Below are 21,769 nucleotides of genomic sequence, written 5' to 3' on the forward strand. Positions count from 1 at the left end.
TTTTGTATTTTTAGTAGAGACAGGGGTTCTCCATGTTGATCAGGCTGGTCTCGAACTCCTGACCTCAGGTGAATCGCCCACCTCAGCCTCCCAAACTGCTGGGATTGCAGGCATGAGCCACCGCGCCCGGCCTCAATTTATCTTTTATACTTGCCCAGGGCCAAAGGGAAGTCTTACATTAGTCAAACTCACCAGATTCAGTAAAAACTCAACCCTAAAATAATTATTTGAGACCGTGCAGTGGCTCACGCCTATAATCCCAACAATTTGGAAGGCTCAGAGGTAGGCTTACTTGAGCCCAGGACCTCAAGACCAGCCCAGGGGGCCGGGCGCCGTGGCTCACGCCTGTAATCCCAGCACTTTGGGAGGCCCAGGTGGGTGGATCATGTGGTCAAGAGATCGAGACCATCCTGGCCGACATGGGGAAACCCCGTCTCTACTAAAAATACAAAAATTAGTGTGATGGCGCCCGCCTATAGTCCCAGCTACTCGGGAGGCTGAGGCAGGAGAATTGCCTGAACCCGGGAGGTGGAGGTTGCAGTGAGCCGAAATCGTGCCACTGACTCCAGCCTGGCGACAGAGTGAAACTCTTGTCAAAAAAAGAAGAAGAAGAAAAAAAAAGAAACCCAGAAAACAAAACGAGTCTTCGTCTCTACAAAAAATTTAAAAATACTTAAAAAATAATTACTTGGGTGTGGTGGCACCTGCCTGTGGTCCCAGCCAGCTGGGAAGTTGAGATGGGAGGATAGCTTGGGCCCAGGAGTTGGAGGCTCCAGTGAACTGTGATTGTGCCACTGGACTCCAGCCTGCGTGACACAGCAAGATTCCACTTCTAAAAAATAATTATAATCTGTCAAATTTCGGGACAGATAATCTTGGCCTCCCAGCCCAAGATTTGATTTGATTTCATTTTATTTTAGAGACGGAGTCTCGCTTTGTCGCCCAGGCTGGAGTACAATGGCACAGTCTCAGCTTACTGTAAACTCCACCTCACGGGTTCAAGCTATTCTTCTGCCTCAGCCTCTTGAGTAGCTGGGATTACAGGCGCGTGCCACCATACTCAGCTAATTTTTGTATTTTTAATAGAGATGGGGTGTCACCATGTTGGTCAGGCTGGTCTCGAACTCTTGACCTCGTGATCCGCCCACCTAGGCCTCCCAAAGTGCTGGGATTACAGGCCTGAACCATCCCGCCTGGCCAAGTTTTTATTTTAACAACCACTGTGTGTGAGAGAAGGGGGTGGGCTAGAGTAGGGTAATATGTACATGCTATGGCTGAAACAGAAAAATGGTAACTTTATTTTCTACATCCCAGCATGCCCTGCTCTGAGCCCTCATTCCTAGTGAAGGTGGAAACAGAGCAAACTTGCTCTGTTATGGATTTAATTTAGCCTTTTTTTGTAATTACTCAGCCTTTCAGGTTGCTTTCTTCTCCCCTGCTCATTCTGTAGCAGACACTGGGTTGCCTGCATAATCCCTTTTCCCCATTCTTTGCCAAGACCTCTGACTTTCTTTGGGATCCACCCTTGGAGAAGGTGCCTCTTGTCCTGCTTCAGGGACATATCCTGACGTGTCTAAGCCAATCACTGTAATGCCATTTCTCTCACCTCGGTTGGCTGGGGTGTGCATGAGACCAATTTCTGACCATGAAAACTCATGGATGTCTGCCATGGGGTCCATTCTTGAAAAGAAACACAAGTGGCCGGGCGCAGTGGCTCACGCCTGTAATCCCAGCACTTTGGGAGGCCGAGGCAGGCGCATCACGAGGTCAGGAGATCGAGACCATCCTGGCTAACACGGTGAAACCCCGTCTCTACTAAAAATACAAAAAATTAGCTAGGCGTGGCAGCGGCATGCGCCTGTAGTCCCAGCTACTCGGGAGGCTGAGGCAGGAGAATTGCTTGAACCCAGCAGGCGGAGGTTGCAGTGAGCCAAGATCGGGCCACTGCACTCCAGCCTGGGCAACAGACAGAGCGAGACTCCGTCTCAAAAAAAAAAAAAGAAACACAAGTAAGGAAACTGAATTTGTTATCCATACTTTCCGAAAAGAAAAACCCAGGCCTGGATGATTTAACTGCTTAGTATTTTGTTTTATTTTATTTTATTTATTTATTTTAGAGACGGAGTCTTGCTCTGTCACCCAGGCTGAAGCATGGAGTGCAGTGGCCCGATCTCGGCTCACTGCAACCTCCACCTGCCGAGTTCAAGCAATTCTCCTGCCTCAGCCTCCCGAGTAGCTGGGAATACAGGTGCATGCCGCTGCCACGCCTGGCTAATTTTTGTGTTTTAGTAGGGACAGGGTTTCACTGTGTTGCCCAGGCTTGTCTCAAACTCCTGAGCTTAGGCAATGCGCCCGCCTCGGCCTCCCCAACTGCTAATATTGCAGGCCTGAGCCACCGTGCCTGGCTTTTTATTTTATCTTTTGGAGAGGTAGGGTCTTGCTATGTTGCCAGGGCTTGGCTCAAACTCTTGGCCTCAAGCAATCCTCCTGCCTCGGCCTCCCAAAGTGCTTGAATTACAGGCAAAAGCCATCACACTCAGCTGACTGGTCAATTTTTTTTTATTATATTAATCATTTGTTTTGAATCAAATATTCAGTGAAGACATCAACACCAGTCTCATACAAACGCTTTGAGAAAATAGAGGAAGTGTTCAGTTCCTTATGTGAGGCCAGCTTAACCTAAGACAAAAACCTGACAAAAGCATTACAAAAAGAAAATTCCAGGCCGGGCACGGTGGCTCACGCCTGTAATTCCAGCACTTTGGGAGGCCGAGGTGGGTGGATTACGAGGTCAGGAGTTCAAGATCAAGCTGGCCAAGACAGTGAAACACTGTCTCTACTAAAAATACAAAAAAAAAAAAAAAATAGCCAGGCATGGTGGCGGGCGCCTGTAATCTCAGCTACTCAGGAGGCTGAGGCAGAGATTTGCTTGAACCCGCCAGGCAGAGTTTGCAGTGAGCCGAGATCTCGCCACTGCACTCCAGACTGGGTGACAGAGCGAAACTCCGTCTCAAAAACAAAAAACAAAAATTTTTTAAAGATAAAAATAATTAACCAGGTGTGGTGGTGCGTGTCTGTAGTCCCAGCTACAGTCTCCAGCTGAGCCAGTAGAATTGCTTGAGCCTAGGAGTTTGAATTGCAGTGAGCTATGATCGTGCTACTGCACTCAGCCTGGGCAACAGAATGAGACCCCATCCTTAAAATAAAATTTAAAAAAAAGGATGTGAATTGGATTGTGTCACTTGAGGCTTCAGTGTTTGCCCTCCAAGTAGAATCGGCTCCCTCCCTGTCCAGCTTGGGGGCTGCTGCTCCAGGCCCTTGGCCTCTTAGCCTCAAAGCCTGCTTCCCTCTGCCTGACCAGGCCACGCATCACTTTCTCAGCAACTCTCCCCAACTCCCAAATAGCTCCCAATTAGGGGCTCTCATTATAGTGCACAGCACTTGCTGAAACTTGTAGCTGTGGACGGGATTGTAAAGTTACTCATTTTTCTTCGTCTCCCTGCTAGATTCTAAGCTTCTCCAGGAAAGGGATCTTTTCTCCTCCGGTCATCCTAGGGCAAGGCAAATGGAATGTACTTGAACATTCACTGACTGGATGGACAAATGCATGAAATGAAGACACAAATGCGGAGCTAGTAAGCAATGGGCCAAGCATCCTTCCAAATGGAGAATGAAATTATGAAGACTTGGGCCAGGCGTGGTGGCTCACACCTGTAATCCCAGCACTTTGGGAGGCCAAGGCGGGCAGATCACAAGGTCAGGCGTTCGAAACCAGCCTGGCCGACATGGCGGAACCCTGTCTCTACTAAAAATACAAAAATTAGCCGGGCGTGGTGGGGCAGTAATCCCAGTTACTCGGGAAGCTGAGGTGGGAGAATCACTTGAACCTGAGAGGCGGAGGCTGCAGTGAGCCAAGATGGCGCCACTGCACTCCAACCTGGGCGACAGAGCAAGACTCTGTCTCAAAAAAAAAAAAAAAAAAAAAGGCCTGGTGCGGTGGCTCATGCCTGTAATCCCAGCACTTTGGAAGGCCGAGGCAGGGAGATCACCTGAGGTCGGGAGTTGGAGACCAGCCTGACCAACATGGAGAAACCTTGTCTCTACTGAAAAATACAAAATTAACAGGGCGTGGTGGCAGCGCATGCTCATAATCCTTGGCATGCTGAGGCAGGAGAATCGCGTGAACCAAAGAGGTGGAGGTTCCGGTGAGCCAAGATCACGCCATTGCACTCCAGCCTGGGCAACAAGAGGAAAACTCCATCAAAAAAAAAAAAAAAGAAAGAAAGAAAGGAAGGAAGATTGATTATGAAGGCTCAAAAATGTAAGGAGCGGCCGGGCATGGTGGCTCACGCCTGTGTTCCCAGCACTCTGGGAGGCCGAGGTGGATGGATCATGAGGTCAGGAGATCAAGACCATCCTGGCTAACCCGGTGAAACCCCGTCTCTACTAAAAATTCAAAAAAAAATTTAGCCAGGCGTGGTGGCGGGCGCCTATAGTCCCAGCTACTCGAGAGGCTGAATTGGGAGAATGGCGTCAACCCGGGAGGCAGAGGTTGCAGTGAGCAGAGCTCCTGCCACTGTATTCCAGCCTGTGTGACAGAGTGAGACTCCGTCTCAAAAAAAAAAAAAAAAAAAAAAGTAAGGAGCAACCCACAGCATGAGGGAAAATATTTGCCGACAACAAATCAAACAACTCAATTCAAAAATGCATGAAGGGGGCCTGGTGCAGTGACGCATGCCTGTAATCCCAGCACTTTGGGAGTCTGAGGTGGGTGGATCACGAGGTCAGGAGTTTGAGACCAGCCTGACCAACACTGTGAAACCCCATCTCTACTAAAAATGCAAAAATTAGCTGGGCATGGTGGCGTGCGCCTGTAATCCCAGCTACTCAGGAGGCTGAGGCAGGAGAATCGCTTGAACCTGGGAGGCAGAAGTTGCAGTGAGCCGAGATCGCGCCACTGCACTCCAGCCTGCGTGACAGAGCGAGACTCCGTCTAAAATAAATAAATAAATGAAAAAAATGCATGAAGGGGCCAGACCCGGTGGCTGAGGCAGGTGGATCACTTGAGGCCAAGAGTTCGAGACCAGCCTGGGCAACACAGCAAACCCCATCTCTACAGAAAATACAAAATTTTCTGTAGAAATTTTCTATTACAAAAATTAGTCAGGCATGGTGGTGTGTGTCTGTGGTCCCAGCTACTGGGGAGGTTGAGGCAGAAGGACTGCTTGAGGCTGAGAGGCAAAAAAAAAAAAAAAAAATAGCCAGTGGTTCATGCCTGTAATCCCAGCAGTTTGAGAGGCTGATGCCAGCAGATCACTTGAGGCCAGGAGTTCGAGACCAGCCTAGGCAGTGGTGGCCAGCACCTATAATCCCAGTTACCCGGGAACCTGAGGCAGGAGAATCGCTTGAACCTGGGAGGTGGAGGTTGCAGTGAGCCAACATCGCGCCACCGCACTCTAGCTTGGGCAATAAAGTGAGACTCTGTCTCAGACAAACAAACAAAAAGGCCGAGCGGGGTGGTTCACACCTGTAATCCCAGCACTTTGGGAGGCTGAGGCGGGCGGATCACGAGGTCAAGAGATGGAGACCATCCTGGTCAACATGGTGAAACCTCGTCTCTACTAAAAATACAAAAATTAGCCAGGCATGGTGGCGGGCGCCTGTAGTCCCAGCCGCTCAGGAAGCTGAGGCAGGAGAATGGCTTGAATCTGGGAGGTGGAGATTGCAGTGAGTCGCGATCTCGCCACTGCACTCCAGTTTGGGTAACAGAGCAAGACTCCGTCTCAAAAAAATAAAACAAAACAAAACAAAACTGAGTAGTTCAACAGCTTAAGCCATGTTGGCTGAACATTAAGACTTTGTCAAATCCTAAGGAAGAAAATAATATTAAAATTAGGAAGAATTATTTTGCCATAGGATAAAATAGAAATACGGCCATACATTTGACTTACTTGTTTAAAAACCAGACCTCACAAACCTGACCCAAGTTATGTGCAAAATAATGTGCCAGTTGCACAGCCCCTGGAGGCCAGTGTGAGCCCACATGCTTCTGCTGGTTTATTTCTAGAATCCACTCGCTGTGGGTCTTTATCGTGTTTCCAAAACAAGGAAGTCACCCATCTCTAGTTCAGGCCTTGTTACCAATGAAATTTTAAAATATGACATTGATACCATTTGACTGGACAATAACTAAAATTGGACAAAGAAGATATTTTCCTCTCATTGGAGGTTGCAGCATTTTATTCAGGTTTACAATTTGTGATTCATCCGGGCGTGGTGGCTCAAGCCTATAATCCCAGCACTTTGAGAGGCTGAGGTGGGCAGATATCTCAAGGTCAGGAGTTCAAGACAAGCCTGGCCAACATGGTGACACCTTCTCTCGACTAAAATTACAAAAATTAGCTGGGTGCGGTGGCACGAGCCTGTAATCCCAGCTACTCGGGAGGCTGAGGCAGGAGAATGACTTGAATCCGGGAGGCGGAGGTTGTGGTGAGCCAAGATGGTGCCACTGCACTCCAGCCTGAGCAACAGAGTGAGACTCCATCTAAAAAAAAAAAAAAAAAATGGTGATTGTGTAAACTGTGACTCAGGGAACTGCAGAGAACAGAAGTTTGCAGGTCTACACATGGAATCTGCAGTTCTGTTAGGAGAGACTGGCATTGCAAAAGAGCAGCAATTCCTGAGCATCTTCCCCAGCAGAGAGCCCATTCTGGGGGCAATGTTGACAATGACCCAGAGTCTCTGGGTTCTCCAGTGGGGGGCACAGCTGATGTTATCCCTCCTGTGCTGGCAGTTTTCTAAGTGAGTTCAGATCCTCTAGGAAGGAAGATCTGTGTGTGCAGCGCTGTGGAAGAGGTCTCTGTGGGAGCCAAGCCTCCCAAGGAGATTTACGGGCTCCAGGGACTGGAGGTTTGGACCCCATCTCCGTCTCTCCCAATCCATTAGAACACGCATTTCCAGCATCTGTGGGGTGCCCAGATGAGGGGACGCACCTCCAAGTTGTCCTCAGGAGATTCCCAATTGTTCGTGGATGTCGGATATTCGGTGTCCATGGGAGTGTCTGGGGTTTTGGTGTCTTGTGCGTCCAGCAGCGTTGGCACATCCAGGCTGAGGAAAGCGGGACCCTTGCCTCCACCTGCCTGCATGTGGGGTCTCCCTAGAAGGAAGCCTTTGGTAGGTGGGTGGGAAGATTAGGGTGCTTGAATGGGAACTGTGAGGAGGTGCAGTGGCACCAGGCTCTAGCAGCCTCCTGCCTCCAGGAGAGGTCCAGGTTGGGATCACTGCAGTGACCAACGCCTCGGATCACTCGAGGGCTAGAAGGCACCCACCAGGTGTGTGGACAGGAGCGCTCAGGGGCCTTGCACATTGGGCATATTATGGCGTCAGTTTCGGAATCAGCCTGCATGGAGTCGGACCAGGACACCCAGCCAGGATTCCCTTGTCGGGGAGGGGAACGCCCACATGGCTTGTGTGAAGGACATTCCAGGGGACGCAAAGGCTCTGGTGGCTGGGAGGAGCTGAGGGATGACAGATACCCCAAGGATTCTGCGGAGCTGGTCGGGTTTGGTGATAGGGTGCTCGCAGGTGGCCGGTGTGAAGGGTGCTTCAGGGGACGCAAAGGCTCTGATGCCTGGGAGGAGCTCAGGGATGATGGAGACCCAAGGACTCTACGGAGGACTTCGGGACTGATGACGGCATGGAGGCCAGAGGAGCCGGGGGAGCCCGTGGGGACACATGGAAGCTGGTGGGAGAAGCTTTCCCACGCCCCCCACGTGGCCGGTGGTTCCTAGCAGGTGCTGGTTTGTACACTGGCCCTGGGCGGACTTGGCGTGGAAGGTGATGGGAGCTGCCCTCCCTAGAGAGCTTCTTCAGGCGCCTGCAGGAGACAGGAGGCACAGGCGGCAGCCGGGAGCACTGGGCACCTGTGGACCTCCAGGGTCCCCCCTGCTGACTTCACAAAGCTCTGCCTACCCCTGCCCAGGGCTTTGGTGACATCACGGCTGTGATCTCCTCTCCCAGATCAACCCTAGGCCCTGGGGTGGCATCCTAGGTCCTGGTAGGAAGGAGGACACAGGAGGGAAGGGGAAAGAGCCTCACTTTTCCAGCAGGAGAGTGTGGTCCTTAGTGTTCTCTAGTTCTTTCAAGAGACTTCTGCAAGCTGGAAAGCAGGAGATGGGTTATGGTGGTGAGGGAGGGATTAACACTTGAATCAGTGGACTGCAAAGCAAAGGCGCTCAGTCTGGCCAGGAGGGGGTGACTACCTCCCACAGGCCCCCAAGTGGTGGGTGCATCCCACGCCAACCTCTCCTGGCCGGGCTGCCCCCTGGTAAAATGAGGTGGGAGCACTGGCCAGCAGATGAGGGCAGAATCCCACCCTCCTGGCCCCACAAAAGGATGGAGCCCTGTGCAGCAAAGACTTCAGGAGGCGGCCAGATGTGGTGGCTTATGCCTGTAATTCCAGCACTTTGGGAGGCCAGGGCAGGCGGATCATCTGAGGTCAGGAATTTAAAGGCAGCCTGGCCAACATTGTGGAACCCCATCTCTACTAAAAATACAAAAAATTAGCCGGGCGTGGTGGCGGGTGCTTATATTCCCAGCTACTCCAGAGGCTGATGCAGGAGAATTGCTTGAACCCGGGAGGTGGAGGTTGCAGTGAGCTGAGATTGCGCCACTGCACTCCAGCCTGGGCAACAGAGCGACTCCATCTCAAAAAAAAAAAGAGGGCCTCCCGAGGTGCCGGGATTGCAGACGGAGTCTCGCTCACTCAGTGCTCAATCTTGCCCAGGCTGGAGTGCAGTGGTGTGATCTCGGCTAGCTACAACCTCCACCTCCCAGCCACCTGCCTTGGCCTCCCCAAGTGCCGAGTTTGCAGCCTCTGCCCGGCCGCCACCCCGTCTGGGAAGTGAGGAGCGTCTCTGCCTGGCCGCCCATCGTCTGGGATGTGAGGAGCCCCTCCGCCCGGCAGCTGCCCCGTCCGGGAGGGAGGGAGGGGGGTCAGCCCCTGCCCGGCAGCCGCCCCGTCCGGGAGGTGGGGGGCGCCTCTGCCCGGCAGCCCCGTCTGGGAGGTGAGGAGCCCCTCTGCCCGGCCACCACCCCGTCTGGGAGGTGTACCCAACAGCTCATTGAGAACGGGCCATGATGACGATGGCGGTTTTGTGGAATAGAAAAGGGGGAAAGGTGGGGAAAAGATAGAGCGATCGGATTGTTGCTGTGTCTGTGTGGAAAGAAGTAGACATGGGAGACTTCATTTTGTTCTGTACTAAGAAAAATTCTTCTGCCTTGGGATGCTGTTGATCTATGACCTTACCCCCAACCCCGTGCTCTCTGAAACATGTGCTGTGTCCACTCAGGGTTAAATGGATTAAGGGCGGTGCAAGATGTGCTTTGTTAAACAGATGCTTGAAGGCAGCATGCTCCTTAAGAGTCATCACCACTCCCTAATCTCAAGTACCCAGGGACACAAACACTGCGGGAGGCTGCAGGGTCCTCTGCCTAGGAAAACCAGAGACCTTTGTTCACTTGTTTATCTGCTGACCTTCCCTCCACTATTGTCCTGTGACCCTGCCAAATCCCCCTCTGCCAGAAACACCCAAGAATGATCAATTAAAAAAAAAAAGAAAAAGAAAAAGGCTCCCGGAGGCGTTGTCCCTGGGAGCTTTTCTCCAGCCTCATAGCCCTCCTTGCGCCCAAGTGATAGTGTGTAGCTTTCCTTTTGTGAGGGGAGCCCACAGGATTCACTCCCTTTTCCTATTTCCTCAGGGGTGAAGCCTCATGTGTCGGGACAATGTGGGATCAGGGACTGTCTGGGTGACCCTGGCGAGCCTCTCCTCACGGAGTTCTAGCGGCCATCAGGGAAAGGGGAGCACGCCCAGGGCGGCCGCCCCCAGGGGTGTTTGGATACAGGCCAGGAGCAGGCTGCTCTGTGATGGTGGGGCGGGGGGTGATGAGACTCCCCTGAGAGGCTCCCTTGGGCGCTGGAAAGATGGGACATGGGGAACCACCTCCTGCCTGGACCAGTTGATGCCCAGAGCCACTCCCCTGGGTCCTCATAGCTCCTTCCAGGCAGTGGGGATGTGGGTTTCCAGGGGAATCCAGGCCTTTAGGGAGAGTGGGAATCTGACTTTGGTCTTGCAGCTCCACATTTTTCCTGCACATTTGCTGATTAGTTTATGCCTGTCAGGGGCCTCAGGGCCAGTGCTCAGTCCCAGGGTCTTAGGGTAGGAAAGATGATTCCCCAGATTTCCTGCAGGCATTTGAGCATGGTGGAAGGATCAGTGGAGCCTCCAGTGAAACTTGGCAGATTGAACACTTCATTTATTTTCACTCTCCCAGGATCCTTCCCAAATTATCATAAATAAACAGAGAACTCTGAAACCTACAAAGAAAAATAACAGCAAAAGAACAATGAATCAGTTTCAAAGCCTAGGCAGAGAGGCCGTAGGGTGACTGACAGCAGCCCCTGTGGGACTGGAGAGCAGACGGTTTGGTGGAAACAGCGCCCAGTTCCACAGAGGGAACTTGAGGAGAAGCAAAGTGACTGAGCCAGCAGAGCCGGGCCCCAGACCCCCACCCCAGCCTGTGGGAACTGCAGGTGTGATCTGGGAACACACTGTTCTGTCCCTTCTATTTTTCTCATCATATAAGCTCTGGTTCTAGAAACAACTCACCTGCAGCCCGCTGTCTGGACCAGCACATGGTAATGGGGCTGGACTATTTACAGGCCCATTGTGACTATTTACAGCCCTACTTACAGGCTGTACCACGGCCACCTCCCAGCACGTGCTCAGCTATGACATCAAAATAAGGTAGAGCCGGCTGGATGAGGTGGGGCAGGGGAACCGGAGCTGTACACACAAGTGGTGGGGGCTCAGGGGCTCAATACTGTCCGGGGCCAGGGCTGTAAACATGGCTGGGGTGGCCCCTGTGTCATGGGGAGGAAGCCCGTGGGGGAAATGTCATTCTCGTCACATCACATCACACCAAGGATACCTGCTATTAACATGGCTTATCGCTTTTTAAAACATTTGAGATTCAGTGGGTGCATGCGCAGGTTTGTTACATGGATAAACCGTGTGGTGCTGAGGTTTGGGCTTCTAGTGAACCTGTCACTCAAATAGTGAACACAGTGCTCAACAGGCAGTTTTTCAGCCCTTCCCCTGCTCCCGCTCTCCACACTTTTTGAGTTTCTAGTCACTTTTTTTTTTTTTGAGATGGAGTCTCTGTTGCCCAGGCGCTGGGACTACAGGCACCCGCCACCACGCCACCACGCCCGGCTAATTTTTTGTATTTTTAGTAGAGATGGGGTTTCACCATGTTAGCCAGGATGGTCTCGATCTCCTGACCTCGTGATCCAGCCGCCTCGGCCTCCCAAAGTGCTGGGATCATGTAGGGTATGATCTCGGTGCCCTGCAACCTCCGCCTCCCGGGTTCAAGTGATTCTCCTGCCTCAGCCTCCTGAGTAGCTGGGACTATAGATGCGTGCCACCACACTCAGCTAACTTTTGCATTTTTAGAAGAGACGGGGTTTCACCACGTTGGCCAGGCTGGTCTCGAACTCCTGACTTCAAGTGATCTGCCCGCCTTGGCCTCCCAAAGTGCTGGGATTACAGGCCTGAGCCACCACGCCCGGCCCTTGGTCCATGGTTTTACACCAGTGACACCTATAAACTGATGATTCCCACATTTAAAATATCCAGCCAAAGCTCTCGGCCAATTTCTAGATTGTTCCTGTGCTTCCACAGCTTCTAGTGCCACTGGTATGTCTGACGCCATCTTACGTTTAAGGTCAAAAGATTTCTGAAGCCCCCACACAACTCAAACCCAACTGCTCCCCCAGTGTTTTCCATCTCAGTCAAAGTAGCATCCTTCCCTCCCTTCCCCACCCACCCCGCAATTTACCTAGTTCCCTGGCCCCAGGTTCTCTCAGTGCCCACATGAGCAAGACCAGCTGGCTTTATCTTCAAAATAGACCCCGAACCTGTCTACAGTATTTCCACCCTAGTCCAAGCAACCCGCAACCTTCCTGTCTGGATTCTTGTACCTGCTTCCTACAGGGCATCTCTGCTTCTACTCTTGCCCCCACTCCCCCACACAATCTTTACATGGATTTTTTAAAATAGGTAAATCAGACCATGCCAGTTCCCTTCCCAGAGCCCTGCGGTGCTTTCTCATCATTAGAATAAATAGGTCTCCTGATCCAGGCCTTGCTTAGCTTTCTGACTTCCCTTTATTTTTTATTTATTTATTTATTTATTTTGAGACAGAGTCTGCTCTGTCGCCCAGGCTGGAGTGCAGTGGTGTGATCTCGGCTCACTGCAAGCTCTGCCTCCTGGATTCACCCCATTCTCCTGCCTCAGCCTCCTGAGTAGCTGGGACTACAGGCGCCCGACACCACGCCCGGCTAATTTTTTGTATTTTTAGTAGAGACAGGGTTTCACCGTGTTAGCCAGGATGGTCTCAATCTCCTGACCTCGTGATCCTCCCACCTTAGCTGGGATTACAGGTGTGAGTCACCGTGACCAGCTCTGACGTCCTTTTCTAATTCTGGAGACAGAGGTGACCCTGTGGAGACATGGACCCTCTATTAGGTGGAGGGGAGAGGAGGAAAGGGACGGGGGGAGGGAGGGAAGAAAGGGAGAAAACACCAATAACTCAAAGAAGAATCACCATGTAAACAACTGGTGCCCATCAGGAACATGCATCTTGCCTGCTATTATCTAATAGTTGAGACGTGAAGTGGGCTGGCAAATTTGTGGGTTCTGTTTTTTTTTTCGAGATGGAGTCTCACTCTGTCACCCAGGCTGGAGTGCAGTGGCGTGATCTCAGCTCACTGCAACCTCTGCCTCCTGGGTTCATGCCATTCTCCTGCCTCAGCCTCCCGAGTAGCTCCGACTTCAGGCACCTGCCACCACGCCCGGCTAATTTTTTGTATTTTTAGTAGAGAGGGGGTTTCACCGTGTTAGCTAGGATGGTCTTGATCTCCTGACCTCGTGAGCCACCGCGCCCGGCCGGCAAATTTATGGGTTCTTGTTATGGAGAATTGACCTAGGTTGATATTCATTCTGCCAGAGCCAGTGGAATTTGTAGTTTCTGAAAAGAGTTGTGTTATTTGGCAAAACCTGAATTGGGCATCACTTATCTTCATGTACTTAGCCAAAGCCCTAGAAAAACTTTTTTGAGGCTGTGTGCGGTGGTTCACGCCTGTAATCCCAGCACTTTGGGAGGCCGAGACGGGCCGATCACGAGGTCAGGAATTTGAGATCAGCCTGGCCAAGATAGTGAAACCCTGTCTCTACTAAAAATTAAAAAAATTAGCCAGGCGTCGTGGCAGGCACCTGTAATCCCAGCTACTCAGGAGGCTGAGGCAAAGAATTGCTTGAACCCGAGAGGCGGAGGTTGCAGTGAGCAGGCAGAGGAGACCCTGGAGCAATAATCCCTGGAAATAACAGGAATTTCAGGGACAAATCCAGATCCTCAAAAACGGTGAAACTGAGGGAGTCTGAGCAGAGATCTCCAATGAACCAGGTACCATCTGTGTGCCAGGGTGAGAGGACGGAAAACGGGCCAGGTCTGTCTCTGACAGGTTGAGCAGGTGGAGTGGGAAGGAGGGATCCGGAAGGCCAGGAGGGTGGAGGGAACTGCAGGGGTGGGTGGTGGTGGGTGGGGCTGGGCTTTAGCCTCCTCCTCCCACTGCCCACCCCACCCTTAGGAGCCCTTTGTGAAGGGGAGGCCCCAGCTCTGTGATGTGGGCCTGGGCCCTAATAACTAGTCCCAGAGGGGATGCCCAGGGCTCAGTTGCCTGAGGACAGCAGTGCAGTTGACATGGATATTCTCTTTCCTCTGCACAGTGTTATTGGTACAGAGCTGTGCCCCAGCCCCATTCCCCAGATCATCCATTTCGTCCTCTTTGTTGTGTTCAGCCTGGTGATCCTGATTATCTTACGCCTCTACATTCCCAGGGAGCCGTCCTCAGTGCCTCCCAGAGAGGACAGCGAGAATGTAAGGAGCCCTCAGCCCACACCCAGCAGAGAATGCTTCTATTTTTCCTGCTCTCTTTTCCACTTTTCCACATCAACCAGAGGCGCTCCTGTGATGGGAACTCTCATCATCCCTCTAGGGACAGCAGGGCAGGCAGGGGTTGGAGTGGGCATAGGATTTCCATCCCAAGCTCCCAGACCATCTGTGGAGGTGCACAGGAGGCGTCAGAGCAAAACCAAACCCCAGGACTCAGTGGCGAGGACCCGATCATGAGAGGGGTGAGGTCTCTGTGGAAGGACAGGCCCTGAGGCCGGGCTCATCAGCCGCCTTCCTGGGCAGGCGCCTCGGGGCCCAGCGTCTGTGTGGGCTCAGGGGGCTGTGCTGAGCCCCTGAGAGCCTCCCACCTGAGACTGGAGTCGCCTCTGGCCTCCTCAGAAGCAGAATCCTCCCTGCCAGCTCAGAGGCACCTGCAGACCCAAGAGTGTGTGTTTCCCAAGCAGCGGAACAGGGACTGAGGATGCCCAGGGCAGGCCTCACATAGAAAACCCCTCCATGCTTTCCAGAGAAGGAAACCAGAAAGGGTTATTATGCACTATAGAAACCAGTGAAAGAGAAGCACACAGGGCTCCATGAGCTGGGCGGAGAAAGTGTGTCATTCACGAGCACTGGGTCTGCAGCTGTGGGGACAGGAGACTGAGACCCGGCCTGCACCCTCTTTCTTGTCTCTCAGGATCAAGCTGAAGTGGGGGAATGGCTCAGGATCGGAAATAAATATATCACTTTGAAAGGTAAGGCTCTGAGGGTCCCAGAAGCCCCAGAGATGACAGCTTCACCTGTCCCTAGGAACAAGCACCAAGTCTTCTAGGAAGTCATCTGCAGAGGCCTGATGGGGAAGCTCCTGGCAGGGCAATTGGAACCCGGGATCCGTCTCCGATTCCCTGCTGGGATGAAGCCATGGGATCCAGGGAGCGGGTGTTGCCCAGGAGGGGACCAGTGACCATCTGGACGTGCAGGAGGGGATGCAGGTCCATGTGGGCAGCTGTTTAACATGGCTGAGCCCTCTCTGAGGCCACCCCGTCCTCTCTCCCCAGGAGGTGGTCGTGACCCCCATGATGGGGCGTGTCGGGAGGCACTCTATAAATGAGAAAACGCTGCCCACCGGGCACCTGGCTGTCACTCCTGGGGCCCTGTGGCCTTGGACAGGGATGCTGGGGCTCCAGGGTCTAATCCCTGATCCCGGGGTCTCCCCTAAGGGCACACGCACTCGGCCTCCTGTAAGTCCCAGTTCCCTCCCTCGCCACCATAACCCATCTCCTGCTTTCCAGATTACAGAATTCTCTTGAAAGAACTGGAGAACCTTGAGATCTACACTTTCCTGTCGAAAAAGTGAGGCTCTTCCCCTTCCCTCCCATGTCCTTCTTCCTACCAGGGCCTAGGATGCCACCCCAGGGCCTGGGGCTGATCTGGGAGGGGAGATCACAGCCGTGATGTCACTAAAGCCCTGGGCAGGGGTAGGCAGAGCTTTGTGAAGTCGGCAGGGGGGACCCTGGAGGTCCACAGGTGCCCAGTGCTCCTGGCTGCAGCCTGTGCCTCCTGTCTCCTGCAGGTGCCTGAAGAAGCTCTCTAGGGAGGGCAGCTCCGATCACCTTCCACGCCAAGTCCGCCCACGGCCAGTGTACAAACCAGCACCTGCTAGGAACCACCGGCCACGTGGGGGGCGTGGGAAAGCTTCTCCCACCAGCTTCCATGTGTCCCCATGGGCTCCCCCGGCTCCTCTGGCCTCCATGCCGTCATCAGTCCCGAAGACCTCCGTAGAGTCCTTGGGGTATCTATCATCCCTCAGCTCCTCCCAGCCACCAGAGCCTTTGCGTCCCCTGAAGCACCCTTCACACAAGCCACGTGGGCGTTCCCTTCCCCAACGACGGAATCCTGGCTGGGTGTCCTGGACCGACTCCACACAGGCTGATTCCGAAACTGACGCCATAATATGCCCAATGTGCAAGGCCCCTGAGCGCTCCTGTCCACACACCTGGTGGGTGCCTTCTAGCCCTCGAGTGATCCGAGGCGTTGGTCGCTGCAGTGATCCCAACCTGGACCTCTCCTGGAGGCAGGAGGCTGCTAGAGCCTGGTGCCACTGCACCTCCTCACAGTTCCCATTCAAGCACCCTAATCTTCCCACCCACCTACCAAAGGCTTCCTTCTAGGGAGACCCCACATGCAGGCAGGTGGAGGCAGGGGTCCCGCTTTCCTCAGCCTGGATGTGCCAACGCTGCTGGACGCACAAGACACCAAAACCCCAGACACTCCCATGGACACCGAATATCCGACATCCACGAACAATTGGGAATCTCCTGAGGACAACTTGGAGGTGCGTCCCCTCATCTGGGCACCCCACAGATGCTGGAAATGCGTGTTCTAATGGATTGGGAGAGACGGAGATGGGGTCCAAACCTCCAGTCCCTGGAGCCCGTAAATCTCCTTGGGAGGCTTGGCTCCCACAGAGACCTCTTCCACAGCGCTGCACACACAGATCTTCCTTCCTAGAGGATCTGAACTCACTTAGAAAACTGCCAGCACAGGAGGGATAACATCAGCTGTGCCCCCCACTGGAGAACCCAGAGACTCTGGGTCATTGTCAACATTGCCCCCAGAATGGGCTCTCTGCTGGGGAAGATGCTCAGGAATTGCTGCTCTTTTGCAATGCCAGTCTCTCCTAACAGAACTGCAGATTCCATGTGTAGACCTGCAAACTTCTGTTCTCTGCAGTTCCCTGAGTCACAGTTTACACAATCACCATTTTTTTTTTTTTTTTTTTAGATGGAGTCTCACTCTGTTGCTCAGGCTGGAGTGCAGTGGCACCATCTTGGCTCACCACAACCTCCGCCTCCCGGATTCAAGTCATTCTCCTGCCTCAGCCTCCCGAGTAGCTGGGATTACAGGCTCGTGCCACCGCACCCAGCTAATTTTTGTAATTTTAGTCGAGAGAAGGTGTCACCATGTTGGCCAGGCTTGTCTTGAACTCCTGACCTTGAGATATCTGCCCACCTCAGCCTCTCAAAGTGCTGGGATTATAGGCTTGAGCCACCACGCCCGGATGAATCACAAATTGTAAACCTGAATAAAATGCTGCAACCTCCAATGAGAGGAAAATATCTTCTTTGTCCAATTTTAGTTATTGTCCAGTCAAATGGTATCAATGTCATATTTTAAAATTTCATTGGTAACAAGGCCTGAACTAGAGATGGGTGACTTCCTTGTTTTGGAAACACGATAAAGACCCACAGCGAGTGGATTCTAGAAATAAACCAGCAGAAGCATGTGGGCTCACACTGGCCTCCAGGGGCTGTGCAACTGGCACATTATTTTGCACATAACTTGGGTCAGGTTTGTGAGGTCTGGTTTTTAAACAAGTAAGTCAAATGTATGGCCGTATTTCTATTTTATCCTATGGCAAAATAATTCTTCCTAATTTTAATATTATTTTCTTCCTTAGGATTTGACAAAGTCTTAATGTTCAGCCAACATGGCTTAAGCTGTTGAACTACTCAGTTTTGTTTTGTTTTGTTTTATTTTTTTGAGACGGAGTCTTGCTCTGTTACCCAAACTGGAGTGCAGTGGCGAGATCGCGACTCACTGCAATCTCCACCTCCCGGATTCAAGCCATTCTCCTGCCTCAGCTTCCTGAGCGGCTGGGACTACAGGCGCCCGCCACCATGCCTGGCTAATTTTTGTATTTTTAGTAGAGACGAGGTTTCACCATGTTGACCAGGATGGTCTCCATCTCTTGACCTCGTGATCCGCCCGCCTCAGCCTCCCAAAGTGCTGGGATTACAGGTGTGAACCACCCCGCTCGGCCTTTTTGTTTGTTTGTCTGAGACAGAGTCTCACTTTATTGCCCAAGCTAGAGTGCGGTGGCGCGATGTTGGCTCACTGCAACCTCCACCTCCCAGGTTCAAGCGATTCTCCTGCCTCAGGTTCCCGGGTAACTGGGATTATAGGTGCTGGCCACCACTGCCTAGGCTGGTCTCGAACTCCTGGCCTCAAGTGATCTGCTGGCATCAGCCTCTCAAACTGCTGGGATTACAGGCATGAACCACTGGCTATTTTTTTTTTTTTTTTTGCCTCTCAGCCTCAAGCAGTCCTTCTGCCTCAACCTCCCCAGTAGCTGGGACCACAGACACACACCACCATGCCTGACTAATTTTTGTAATAGAAAATTTCTACAGAAAATTTTGTATTTTCTGTAGAGATGGGGTTTGCTGTGTTGCCCAGGCTGGTCTCGAACTCTTGGCCTCAAGTGATCCACCTGCCTCAGCCACCGGGTCTGGCCCCTTCATGCATTTTTTTCATTTATTTATTTATTTTAGACGGAGTCTCGCTCTGTCACGCAGGCTGGAGTGCAGTGGCGCGATCTCGGCTCACTGCAACTTCTGCCTCCCAGGTTCAAGCGATTCTCCTGCCTCAGCCTCCTGAGTAGCTGGGATTACAGGCGCACGCCACCATGCCCAGCTAATTTTTGCATTTTTAGTAGAGATGGGGTTTCACAGTGTTGGTCAGGCTGGTCTCAAACTCCTGACCTCGTGATCCACCCACCTCAGACTCCCAAAGTGCTGGGATTACAGGCATGCGTCACTGCACCAGGCCCCCTTCATGCATTTTTGAATTGAGTTGTTTGATTTGTTGTCGGCAAATATTTTCCCTCATGCTGTGGGTTGCTCCTTACTTTTTTTTTTTTTTTTTTTTTTGAGACGGAGTCTCACTCTGTCACACAGGCTGGAATACAGTGGCAGGAGCTCTGCTCACTGCAACCTCTGCCTCCCGGGTTGACGCCATTCTCCCAATTCAGCCTCTCGAGTAGCTGGGACTATAGGCGCCCGCCACCACGCCTGGCTAAATTTTTTTTTGAATTTTTAGTAGAGACGGGGTTTCACCGGGTTAGCCAGGATGGTCTTGATCTCCTGACCTCATGATCCATCCACCTCGGCCTCCCAGAGTGCTGGGAACACAGGCGTGAGCCACCATGCCCGGCCGCTCCTTACATTTTTGAGCCTTCATAATCAATCTTCCTTCCTTTCTTTCTTTCTTTTTTTTTTTTTTTGATGGAGTTTTCCTCTTGTTGCCCAGGCTGGAGTGCAATGGCGTGATCTTGGCTCACCGGAACCTCCACCTCTTTGGTTCACGCGATTCTCCTGCCTCAGCATGCCAAGGATTATGAGCATGCGCTGCCACCACGCCCTGTTAATTTTGTATTTTTCAGTAGAGACAAGGTTTCTCCATGTTGGTCAGGCTGGTCTCCAACTCCCGACCTCAGGTGATCTCCCTGCCTCGGCCTTCCAAAGTGCTGGGATTACAGGCATGAGCCACCGCACCAGGCCTTTTTTTTTTTTTTTTTTTGAGACAGAGTCTTGCTCTGTCGCCCAGGTTGGAGTGCAGTGGCGCCATCTTGGCTCACTGCAGCCTCCGCCTCTCAGGTTCAAGTGATTCTCCCACCTCAGCTTCCCGAGTAACTGGGATTACTGCCCCACCACGCCCGGCTAATTTTTGTATTTTTAGTAGAGACAGGGTTCCGCCATGTCGGCCAGGCTGGTTTCGAACGCCTGACCTTGTGATCTGCCCGCCTTGGCCTCCCAAAGTGCTGGGATTACAGGTGTGAGCCACCACGCCTGGCCCAAGTCTTCATAATTTCATTCTCCATTTGGAAGGATGCTTGGCCCATTGCTTACTAGCTCCGCATTTGTGTCTTCATTTCATGCATTTGTCCATCCAGTCAGTGAATGTTCAAGTACATTCCATTTGCCTTGCCCTAGGATGACCGGAGGAGAAAAGATCCCTTTCCTGGAGAAGCTTAGAATCTAGCAGGGAGACGAAGAAAAATGAGTAACTTTACAATCCCGTCCACAGCTACAAGTTTCAGCAAGTGCTGTGCACTATAATGAGAGCCCCTAATTGGGAGCTATTTGGGAGTTGGGGAGAGTTGCTGAGAAAGTGATGCGTGGCCTGGTCAGGCAGAGGGAAGCAGGCTTTGAGGCTAAGAGGCCAAGGGCCTGGAGCAGCAGCCCCCAAGCTGGACAGGGAGGGAGCCGATTCTACTTGGAGGGCAAACACTGAAGCCTCAAGTGACACAATCCAATTCATATCCTTTTTTTTAAATTTTATTTTAAGGATGGGGTCTCATTCTGTTGCCCAGGCTGAGTGCAGTAGCACGATCATAGCTCACTGCAATTCAAACTCCTAGGCTCAAGCAATTCTACTGGCTCAGCTGGAGACTGTAGCTGGGACTACAGACACGCACCACCACACCTGGTTAATTATTTTTATCTTTAAAAAATTTTTGTTTTTTGTTTTTGAGACGGAGTTTCGCTCTGTCACCCAGTCTGGAGTGCAGTGGCGAGATCTCGGCTCACTGCAAACTCTGCCTGGCGGGTTCAAGCAAATCTCTGCCTCAGCCTCCTGAGTAGCTGAGATTACAGGCGCCCGCCACCATGCCTGGCTATTTTTTTTTTTTTTTTGTATTTTTAGTAGAGACAGTGTTTCACTGTCTTGGCCAGCTTGATCTTGAACTCCTGACCTCGTAATCCACCCACCTCGGCCTCCCAAAGTGCTGGAATTACAGGCGTGAGCCACCGTGCCCGGCCTGGAATTTTCTTTTTGTAATGCTTTTGTCAGGTTTTTGTCTTAGGTTAAGCTGGCCTCACATAAGGAACTGAACACTTCCTCTATTTTCTCAAAGCGTTTGTATGAGACTGGTGTTGATGTCTTCACTGAATATTTGATTCAAAACAAATGATTAATATAATAAAAAAAAATTGACCAGTCAGCTGAGTGTGATGGCTTTTGCCTGTAATTCAAGCACTTTGGGAGGCCGAGGCAGGAGGATTGCTTGAGGCCAAGAGTTTGAGCCAAGCCCTGGCAACATAGCAAGACCCTACCTCTCCAAAAGATAAAATAAAAAGCCAGGCACGGTGGCTCAGGCCTGCAATATTAGCAGTTGGGGAGGCCGAGGCGGGCGCATTGCCTAAGCTCAGGAGTTTGAGACAAGCCTGGGCAACACAGTGAAACCCTGTCCCTACTAAAACACAAAAATTAGCCAGGCGTGGCAGCGGCATGCACCTGTATTCCCAGCTACTCGGGAGGCTGAGGCAGGAGAATTGCTTGAACTCGGCAGGTGGAGGTTGCAGTGAGCCGAGATCGGGCCACTGCACTCCATGCTTCAGCCTGGGTGACAGAGCAAGACTCCGTCTCTAAAATAAATAAATAAAATAAAATAAAACAAAATACTAAGCAGTTAAATCATCCAGGCCTGGGTTTTTCTTTTCGGAAAGTATGGATAACAAATTCAGTTTCCTTACTTGTGTTTCTTTTTTTTTTTTTGAGACGGAGTCTCGCTCTGTCTGTTGCCCAGGCTGGAGTGCAGTGGCCCGATCTTGGCTCACTGCAACCTCCGCCTGCTGGGTTCAAGCAATTCTCCTGCCTCAGCCTCCCGAGTAGCTGGGACTACAGGCGCATGCCGCTGCCACGCCTAGCTAATTTTTTGTATTTTTAGTAGAGATGGGGTTTCACCGTGTTAGCCAGGATGGTCTCGATCTCCTGACCTCGTGATGCGCCTGCCTCGGCCTCCCAAAGTGCTGGGATTACAGGCGTGAGCCACTGCGCCCGGCCACTTGTGTTTCTTTTCAAGAATGGACCCCATGGCAGACATCCATGAGTTTTCATGGTCAGAAATTGGTCTCATGCACACCCCAGCCAACCGAGGTGAGAGAAATGGCATTACAGTGATTGGCTTAGACACGTC

The 21,769-nt window shown here is 52.0% G+C and overlaps 1 protein-coding gene across 1 annotated transcript; it reads left to right on the plus strand.

Moving 5' to 3' along the window:
- Positions 1–13,637: 13,637 nt before the first annotated feature.
- Positions 13,638–20,826, plus strand: LOC117980452 (uncharacterized protein C5orf60). The gene is made up of 5 exons (XM_034961192.3): positions 13,638–13,998; positions 14,708–14,765; positions 15,303–15,363; positions 15,584–16,345; positions 16,795–20,826. Exons 1-4 carry the CDS (start codon positions 13,780–13,782, stop codon positions 16,179–16,181), a joined length of 936 nt encoding a protein of 311 aa, XP_034817083.2. The 5' UTR covers positions 13,638–13,779; the 3' UTR covers positions 16,182–16,345; positions 16,795–20,826.
- The last annotated feature ends 943 nt before the right edge of the window (positions 20,827–21,769 follow it).

This window comes from Pan paniscus, chromosome 4, assembly GCF_029289425.2.
Source record: "Pan paniscus chromosome 4, NHGRI_mPanPan1-v2.0_pri, whole genome shotgun sequence".
NCBI lineage: Eukaryota > Metazoa > Chordata > Mammalia > Primates > Hominidae > Pan > Pan paniscus.